Here is a 10651-nt window from a genome sequence, read left to right on the forward strand (position 1 = left end):
TTTTTCATCCCCTTCCTTTTAGTCTGTGTGTGTCTTTTAATCTGAAATGAGTCTCTTGTAGGCAGCATAGGTAGGGGTCTTATTTTCTTACTCATTCAGCCTCTCTGTCTTTTGGTTGGAGCACTTAATTTTCCCATTTGAGGTAGTTATTGATAGGAATGTAGTTATTACCATTCTTTATTCCTGTTTTTAAATCATGTTTTTTCTTCTTAAAGAAGGCCCTCCAGCATTTCCTGTAATACTGGCTTGGTGTTGATAAATTCCTTTAGCTTATTTTTGTCTGGGAAGCTCTTTATCTGTCCTGTGACTCTAAATGATAGCTTTGCTGGATACAGCATCATCGGTTGTAGATCCTGGATTTTTATCATGTTGAATGTTTTGTACCAAGTCCTTCTGTCCTGCATGGATTCTTTTGAGAAATCAGCTGCCAGCCTTATGGATGCTCCCTTGTAGGTAATTGCTTTTCTCTTGCTGCTTTTAAGATTCTCTCTTTGTATTTAGCCTTTGGCATTTAATTATGACGTGTCTTGATGTGAGCCTCTTTGGGTTCCTCTTTCTTGGACTCTCTGAGCTTCCTGGGGTTGTATGTTGAATATTTCCTTCACCAGGGAAGGGAAGTTTTCCATCATTATTTCTTCAAATAGCTCTTCAACTTCTTGTTTTACTTCAGATACCCGTATGACATAGATATTTTTACATTTAATAGTGTCCCTTAGGCTCCTTAAATTATTATGATAGTCTTGGCTTTTTTCTTGATATTCTGATTGAGTGCCCTTGGCTTCCCCATCCTCTATATGGGTGGTTCGAGCCTCCTCTTTATCCGCTCTGCTTATTCCCTATAATATATTCATCTCAGATCATGTGTTCTTCATTTCTGACTGGTTCCCTTTTATAATTTCCATTTCCATTTTTATGTTTTTTTATCTCTTTGTAAAGTTCTCACTGAATTCATCTATACTTCCCTCCCCTGAGTTCATGGAGCATCTTTGTAACGAGTGTTCTGAACTCTGCATCTGTTGGACTGCTTGACTCAATTATTCCTGGATCTCTGTCTGTTCTCTCATCAGTTGTCTTCATTATTTTAACTCATGATTTAAATATCAAGCAAACCAGTGAAATACGAGTGTTTCTGTGAAAACGAAGATAAGTTTTCAGAAGGCTTCGATAGAGGTGAACTATTAAAGTTTTGCTGTCAGATGAAGATTAGATAGGACCATTATCAAAGATTGGGGAAAATGTTAAAGTTGCGAAGGAGTGTACACTGGAGGGTTTACTAATCGCTAAATTCTCACTCCATTTTAAATAAACCAGAATTGGATATTGACAGTGAGGCATCACGCTTGTGTTTCCTGTAAGAAATGTACACAATGAAAAAGCCTCTTTTAAGAGTGTCTATATCAACAGGTTAGCAAATTAGTGTACATTTATATGAAAATAAAATAAAAAGTTTAAGGTATGTATGCGTATTTTTAAGATTCCCAATTTAACTAAAATTTTCTTTTAAACTGAACTAATGAGAGCTTCTATATTATATCCATATAATATGTTATATTCAATTAATGAAGTGTTAGACCAAAATAAATTAATGACTATATTTGCCTTAATTTGCTGTGGTAGTATGTTACTCTACATATGTGGATACACACAAATATAAATTATTATTTAAATCTATTAAGTGTAAATCTGAAATTTAATTTTTATATTTGGTTTGTTAATGCAGTTTTCTTCTCTATAGGGGTTCACCCGGCACAGTGGCTGCTCCCCGTCTGGCTCCCACAGGTGTCAGTTGGGCTGACAAAGTAAAGGCTCATCATACAGGCTCGACTGCTCCTGCAGATGTAGCACCTGCCCAGTCTTGCCCACCAATGACGGTACAGAAGACTTCCGGCAAAAATGGCAAGTGATTCTGAATCATCCTTTTTACATAGTAGACAGGTAGATATATATGGAAATATTTGTTTCAATCGAAATTGGTGCTAGTAGCATTATATATTGATCTTTTTTGCTTCATTTATATAATATTAATTTGCCCTAGTTAAAAGGCAAATGAAAGCTTACAGAGATCATTCAAGTCTCAGGTTTGCCCTGTGTAAACTTTAAGGAGAATGAATTTTTTTGTCAAATAATTTACAAGGTAGATCTTCTATAACTTTTTTGACTTAAAGTTAAAAAAAAAAAAATAAGGCTAACCTATCCTCTAGGTAGCATGCACTTTTAAGTTACATGTCATTATTTTATTTCATTAATATTTGAATATTATTTTGGTACTAAAATAATATTCTGTGTTTATCTGTGCTCAGATATACGTTTTCTATACCATCAGAATAATTAAGGGCACAAATAAATAGGCTCTTATTCTGAGGGCCCACCTGGAATTTATCCTGTAAGAATTTCCCTCATAAAATGTTTTTATATAGAAATTCAGAGTAGGTTTTTTAGATATCTATAGATAAAGCTTAGACTTTAGAATGATGATAAGAATGAATTTGTGTTATGAGTTAAGGAGCAGCTTAATAATACTACTTTCTTTATTCTTCAGTGAAAGATTCCTTTGTAGCTTTTTTATTTTAGAAAGTTGGAAACTAGACCAGTGGTGACATTTGAGTAAGCTAATTGAATCCTAAGCTCACAGAGTGGGCAAACTGTTGTGCTCCACACAACTCCCCAAAAGATCAGAGATTGGTGGGAGCAGGTAACTCTGAAAGTGAGGGAAAAGGTAAGGGTTATACATTAAGAAGCCTCCTGAACTCTCCTACTTCCCCTTAATAGTAGTAGGATGGCTGTATCTCCCTCACCCCAGCAGAATATTGGAGCTTTATTCTCTAGAGAAGGTAAGAAACATGGTATCTGACCCAGGCACATTTGAAGGTGGGAGTACAATTTTTAAAACCAAAGAGATTAAGTTTAACATTATCTATGAAGAGGATATGGAGACGCCTCATCCTTGCTTCCACATCAAACCCTCTTCTCCCACTGAACTGCCAGGTTTCCAGACCAAGGGAGCCCGTCCCGATCTGATAGAGATCATGAGATATTGGTCTTTGAGGCTGAAAATGTAATTGGACAAGTGACTCGTAGTTTTGGGAGACTTGCAGTCTGAAGCCAGGTTGTCTGCAAAGATGGGTGCCAGTAAATTCTCTCATCCCTGTGCCACGCCCACTGTCAAGTGGTAGAGTCTGTTTCCCCTCCCCTTGAATTTTAGTTGGCCCTGTGACTTGACATGATTGATAGACTGCGACAAGACCGATGCTGGGTAAATTCCCAGCCTAACTCATAAAGAGGCTGTACAACTTTCGTTTTCACCTTGTTGGAAGCAAGCTGCCTGTAAAGAAGCCCAGAATAGGCCACTGAGTAATGAGAGACCATGCGAAGAGACAGAGGCCACGAGGAGGAGCACCTCGCTGTCTCAGCCAGCAGCTAGTGCCAAGGCTTCAGCGTTTGGTGAAGCTGTCATGGACACTCTGGCCTCAGTCGAGCACCCCAGCTACACCACATTGAGAGGAGGTGAACGTCCACATTGAACACCCTCAGATTCCTGACTCAAAGAATTGTGTTGGTATAACATGTTTAGTGTTTTAAAATGCCAAGTTTGGGGCTTGCTATATAAAAGTGGATGACGGGGATGTCCAGTTTTTGAATCAGAGGGGTCATAAAAGACAGAGAAAATGAAGGAGGCATCATTAAGAAGATAATTAAAGGAAATTTCCTTATGGTATAAGTTTTTGGACCAAAAGGGCCCATTTCATCCACATAATGGATGAAAATAGAGTGAAACAAAGCATGTTGGAAAATTTATGTACTGCAGATGATTAGAGGCTCAAAAAAATTAGAGAAAATAATCAGTTTGTATTCAAATGACCAAGAATCAGAGTGGCATTGGCTTTTGCTAGACTATCACTAGAAGCCAGGAGGAAATTGAGCAATGTCTTCAAAATTCTGAAGGAAAATAATTTCGAACCTATAATTTTAGGTCCAGCAAAATTATCCATTAAATGTGAGAGTAGATTAAAGATATTTTCAAACATGCAAGGTCTCAAAATTTTTTTCCCTCCACAGACCCAATCATTAATGGAGGGAACCGGCACAGAAAAGAGGCAAAGGTAATAGTTTATGGTGGTGAACCCATGGTACTAGCTGTGTACCAGGTCTAGAGAGCAGCCAGTCCAGATTTTTGATAGTCATGGTGCTCTGAGAGAGATGAATCCTGGAAGATAAATGAAAGTCTTAAAACATACGATATGTTTGCATATATTAAGAAGAGATTTAAAATTTAGGAATGTTGCCATTGAGTTGATTCTGAGTACAGTAGAAGATATTGAGGCTAAATCATGGAAAGGAACGAGATGGGAAATGCAGAGAAGAGCCTAAGAGGCACACCTGTAAGCGGAGTCTGTGAAGGGATGGAATGAATGGTGCAGAAGCAGCGTTTGAACAGGTAATCACCGAGAATTTCCTCAAACTGTTGAAAGACATCAAGTCTCCTATTCAAGAAGTATTCTAACCTCCAAGCAGGAAAACAACAAAACAAATCTCATTTACATGCAATATAATCAAAATACTAAAAATCGAAGGAAAAGAAAAGTTTTTACAAGTAGTTGGAACTTAAAAAAATAAAAAATAAAAAATAAAGGCTATTTTCAAAGGAGCGAGAGAACTCTCATAGCCAGTGGAAGCCAGATGATGGTGGAGTGACTCCATTAAGATGCTGAAAGAAAATAACTGACAGCGTAGAAGTCTACATTCAGCAAAAATAGCCTTAAAAATGAAGGTGAGATCAAGAGAAATCAAGAGGAATAAAAATTGAGAGAATTTGTAATCAGCAGATCTAAACAACAATAAATGCTACGGGGGCTTTTCAGATGGTAGGACAGTGGTCCCAGAGACACATGCAGGAATGAGTCCTAGCAGTGAGTATGTCAGTAACACTGACTGTGTATTAACTATGTGACATTATGTCACATGGAGCTTGAGATATATGTAGAATAAAAATTTATGACAGCGATCCAAAAGACAGGAGAGGAATAAGTGGAGTTCATGTGTTTTAGTATTCTGGCATTATCTGTGAAGTTACAGAAGTACTAATTTGAATTAGACGTAAGTCAGGGGTGAATGTTATACACTCAAGAAAACCACAATGAAGAGTAGAGGAATGTTTCGAGATTAATCAAAAAGAAGGCAAGAAATGATAAGAAGATAAATGAGACAAATCAAAACAAGTAGAAGTAAATGCAAATCTGTAAATGGTCTAAATATTAAAATTTAACAACAACAAAAAAGACTGCTTCAAAAATAAAGCCCCGACTATATTCTGCTTACCAGAGATTCACCTGCAATGTGAAGACATAAAAAAGTAAAAAGAAAAAGGCAAGAAAAGATATTCTTTGCATATCCTACTCAAATCAAAGCTGATATTGATCTAATACTAGACAAAGCAAAGTAGAGAAGAAACAGACTTTTTTTTTTCATTTTTAAAGGATCATTTCAACAGAAAAAATAAATCTGAATTTATAAATACATACAAATAACGTATATTTAAGACATATGAAGCAAAAACTGACAAATGAGGAGGAAAATTAAAAAATCTGTACTCATACTGAGAGGTTTAACAAGTGATGATGCAAGTAGATAAAAATCAGTAGAGATATAAATAAACAGCCCGATTAATGAACTGGACATGATCGATATGTCTGACAAATAATGCTTACTCTTCTCCAGTCTTTCTTCTTTTGATGCTTTACTGTTAGGTCTTTTGGTCCACCAGTCCTCTGTTCTGTATGTCCAATCCATACTTTGAGTGTATTATAATGGCTATTTTTAAAAGTCTATGTCTGAAAAGTAAAATATCGGAACTACCTGTGGATTTGTTACTTTAAAAAACATTTTTGTGGGATTTTTAGTTATTTGATCCTGTTTTATAGCATGCCGCATAATATCTAATTAAATGTTTAACATGGTGTATTAAAAATTATAGAGGCTCCATATAAAACTTATTATTATTTTGGCAAGAAGATAGAGATCGCCCTAATTCTGTCAAGGTTCGTTTTGAAGTTTTTTTAAAGTTAAGGTGTTTTAGTTTTGTCTTTATTCTTTTTGGGGTGTCAGCTGAAAACCTGGGGTGTTTGCCAAGGCCACTACATTCCTGTTTTCCAAACTTTGTTTCCTCAGCGCCGTACAGTTGCTACGAGATCTGCTCTGCTCATTAGCATCACAGCTGCTGCTTTCTGCTGGGTGTCTTGGAATCTTGCCTTGTATATGCAAAGCTTGGCAGTTGTCAGACTTCTTAAGGGAAGATTGAATGCAGACTTTTTGGCTCACTTTGCTGTAGTTCCTCCCCCTCCAAGATTTCTGCCCCTCTAGTCCCAGTTGCTTTAGACTCATTGAACTCCAGTATCTATATCAGCCAGACAGGACTGCTGTTTTCTGTGAGGGCTCACTTCCCCTGCACTGTGAATTCCAAGCGTCTTCAGGGAAAATACGGGGGTGAATGTGGGTCGCCTGTTGTTGCCCTTCCCTTTTCTCAGGGAGAGTAGTTCTTCAAATCTTGCCTGTGTTGGTTGCTGTTCAGTGCCTTTAAAACAATGCCTTTATATATTTTGTCAAGCTTTTATAGTTGTGTTTGGAGGAAAGAAGGTTCATTTTAGTACAGGCTACTTTGTCATGGCTTTAACTATAATACATATTCACACACATGGAAAACTTAACAGATTGATATGTGCTGAGCCATTAAACAAGTTTCAACAAATTTCAAATGATTGAATTCATTCTCTCTTTGAACACAGTGGAATTAAGTTCGAAATCAGTTATAAAAAGATAGCCATACAATTCTCAAATTTTTGGAATTTGAGAATATATTTCCGAATAATCCATGAATCAGAAGAAATCACAATGAAATTTTGAAAATAAGGATAGAATGAAAATCAACATTTAAAAGCTCGTGAGGTTGAGATAAAGCTATGCTTTGAGGAAAATTTTTAGCCTCAACTGCACATATTAGAAAAGAAGAAAACTTAAAATCCACACTTACTATTCATCACATGAAGAACCCAACAAGTTAAACACAAACGGCATAGAAGGAAGGAAAACACGTATGTGAGAATAGGGAAAATCAACAAAGCCAAAAGGTCGTTCTTCAAATAGACTAATAAAATTACCAGACCTCTGGTAATACTTATGTTCTAACAAATGTTAAAATTTTTTCACAAAGAAAATTCCAGGTAATGAAGGCTTTGCCCGTGAACTCTTTCAAACATTTAAAGTAAAAATAGCATCAATCTTACCAGACTCTTCCTGGGAATAAAAAAGTAGAGTCCATTTTATGATGCTGCCAGCATAACCTTAATGTCAAAACCTAACGAGGTTACTGCAATAAAACAGAATGTTTTTCTTGAACATTTATGTAAAGATCCTAAATGAAGTGTTAGGGAATTAAATACAGTGATTAATGAAAATGACAACAAATCAGTCAGGTTGGGATTGGCGAAGTGCTTTTCAGTTACTAGTTGTATTAACTTTAATTTATTGATAATGGCTAACATTTATAAAATTAGTTAATAAATTTTTTACATTTGTAAAATTTGAAAAATTGTAGTTCTGGGGTGTAAAAATTATGATATGAAATACAGTTTTTAGTTCTGTGAACTTATAAGTTTATCCCAAGTATTTAGAAGCTCTCTAACAGTTTAATCGTATAATTCACAGTTTAGTTGTAAAATTGAATAATTTTTCAATATAGTTTTTACTGAAGGTTCCTTAGAAATGTAATCTGTCCATAACTAATTTCTTAATGTCGAGACCTATGTTATAGTTTCTATTTTGATATCCTCCTCTTGACTTGTTTCAGTTATTTCAGTTTTTTCTTTTATTATATAATAGTGTTTGTGTTGGCCATCTTATTTGTTAATGGATTAGGTCCAAGTTTTAGGCAGTATTCCTTTCTTTAAGGAAGCTTCCAATGAGAGATGTTTTTCTTCATTTAAAAAGTAGTTATTAATCCTAGTGCTCCTAAGAGTGAGCCACTTAAATTAAATGGAAATTAAAATCTTTTGTTAAACTTAATTTCATAATTTAATTATTTTTTTATATGCGTGGGTTTTATAAGGTTGGTTTTGTAATTTTTATTTTAATATATATATTTAAAAGATAAAGCAGAAATGTATAACATTATACACTAAATTTTTAATAAGTTAACCATGGGTGAAAATTGAACACAGACTGGTTATTATATGATTTAAGGTATTAATATTATTGGTTATCATAATGATACTGTTTTTTTTTTTTTTAACGGTTCCTATGTGTTAAAGACACATACTGAATATTTACAGAAGAGATGATATGTCTAGGATTTGTTTTTAACTATTTCAGAAAAAAATCAATAAGGAAGGGTAAATAGATGAAATAAGAGTAGAAGAATGTTAACAATTATAGAAGCTGGATGATTGGAACATGGAGTTCAAAATACTGTTTTCTCTATGTTGTATATTTGAAAATCTTCATAATAAAAATTTAAAAAGAAGCAAATTTAAACATACCTTCCCCTTAGAGATTTCAAAGTCCAGACACTTGAATAAAATATTATAGGTTCTATGTAATCTTTATTTTAAAATATAATATACAAAATTTAACATAGTTACTATATTTTTAAAAAATGGGATAATGAGTTACAAGAATGAGCTTTTTGTAAGTTGTTTTTCCTTGAAGTAAAATTCTTTCCCTTTAGTAAATCATGTGATGCTATGCTTTGCGATACTCAGAAAAAAATGTTTTTCACAGGAATGTAGGTTTTAAGTTTTCCAGAAATAAGATTCAGAAGTTAGCTTATTTTATCATATTAATTTTTATACCACCTTTGTTGAGATACAATTCATATACCATACAGTTCACCCATTTAAAGTATACAATTCATCTGTTTTTAGTGTATTCACAGATAACCATAACCACAGTCAATTATAGAACATTTTCCTCAAATCAAAAAGAAATGTCTTGGCAATGATTTTTTGTATTTGACATTAAAAGCAAAGGCAACAAAAGCAAAAATAAACAAATGGGACTACGTCAAACTAAAAACCTTCTGCACAGCAGAGGAAGCCATCTACAAAATGAAAAGGTAACCTACAGAATGGAGAGAATCTTTGCAAATCATAAATCAGTAGAGGTTAATATCAGAAATATAAACAACTCATACAACTCGATTGCAATAAACAGTTTGGTTTAAAAATAGGTAGAGGAACTGAATAGACATTTTTCCAAAGAAGATGTCCAAATGGCCACAGGTGCCTGAGAAGGTGCTCAAATCACTAATCAGGGAAATGCAAATCAAAACCGCGATGAGATATCACCTCAGACCTGTTAGAAAAGCTGTGATCGAAAAGACGGGGTAACAAGTGTTGGTGAGGATATAGAGAAAAGGGGACCTGTGTGAACTGTTGATGGGAATGTAAATCGGTGCAGCCATTATGGAAACAGTATGGACGCTACTCATCAAATTAAATTCGAGCAACCATTTGAGCTGGCTCTGTACCCAAAGGAAACAAAATCACTATCTCAAAGAGACAGTTGTACCACCAGGTTTATTTGCAGCGTTATTTATTATAGCCAAGACATGAAAACAACCTAAGTGTCCATCGATGGATGAGTGAATAAAGAAATCGTAGTATATACACACACACACACACACACACAATGGAATATTAATTCAGCCATAGAAATGCAAATCCTGCCGTTTGTGACCTGGATGAACCTTGAGGGCATTGTGCTAAGTGAAATAAGTCAGAGAAAGACATACTGTGTAAAAGGTGCAAACTTACAGTTTTTAAATAAATAATTCCTGAGGATATAATGGACAGCGTGGCGACTGTAGTTAACAGTAGTGTGGTGTATGTTTGAAAGTTGCTAAGAGTAAATCTTAAAAGTTCACATCACAAGAAAAAAATTGGTAACTGTCAAGTGATGAGTGTTAAACATTTTGGTAATCATTTTGCGTTATATATATCAAATGTTGTCTGTGTTAAACTAATACAATGTTATATGTCAGTTATCTCAATAAAACTGGAAAAAAAATCTCAAACCCTTTACTTAACACCTCTCTAACCCCACATTTCCATGTTTCTTATTAACATGTAGTATTACCACTATGTTTTGGCCATTCTGATAGGTATATAGAGATATCTCACTGTGGTTTTAATTTGCATTTCTCTAATGGCTAATGTTGAATTTCTCTTATGTGCTTATTTGCCATTTGTGTACACTGCAGTGTAATGTTTGTTCATGTCTTTCACCCATTTTCTCCTTGGATTGTTTATAATAATACCGTTGACTTTGGAGGGTTTTCAGTTAGTCTTTTATTGAATATTTTCTACCAGTTTGTTGTTTGTCTTTTCATTCTCTTCACAGGGTCGTTTGCAGAGGAAAAATCGTCAGTTTTGATTAGATCCATGAGGTCTTCTCTTTATGCTTTTGGTGTCAGGTCTAAGAATACATTGTCTAGCCATAGGTTCAAAAGATTTTCCTTCTGTGTTTCCTAAAAGTTTTTTTGTGTCTTAGCATGAGTTTCCTAGGATGTATATCTTAGTTTCTTGAATCTGAAGTTCTGTGTCTTTTACTGAATTTGAGAAGTTTTCAGCTATTCTTTTTTCAAACACGTTTTTAATCCTAC

At 34.7% G+C, this 10651-nt stretch overlaps 1 protein-coding gene across 1 annotated transcript in view; it reads left to right on the forward strand.

The window, feature by feature from the left end:
- Positions 1-10651, forward strand: part of SCAPER (S-phase cyclin A associated protein in the ER) — a 189909-nt gene that overhangs the window by 31463 nt on the left and 147795 nt on the right. The window contains exons 8-9 of the mRNA XM_023524721.1: positions 1736-1896; positions 4057-4148. Of these exons, the coding sequence (XP_023380489.1) occupies positions 1736-1896; positions 4057-4148 (253 nt within the window). The remainder of the gene's footprint in view (positions 1-1735; positions 1897-4056; positions 4149-10651) is intronic.

This window comes from Pteropus vampyrus, unplaced genomic scaffold (assembly GCF_000151845.1).
Source record: "Pteropus vampyrus isolate Shadow unplaced genomic scaffold, Pvam_2.0 Scaffold489, whole genome shotgun sequence".
NCBI classification, from domain to species: domain Eukaryota; kingdom Metazoa; phylum Chordata; class Mammalia; order Chiroptera; family Pteropodidae; genus Pteropus; species Pteropus vampyrus.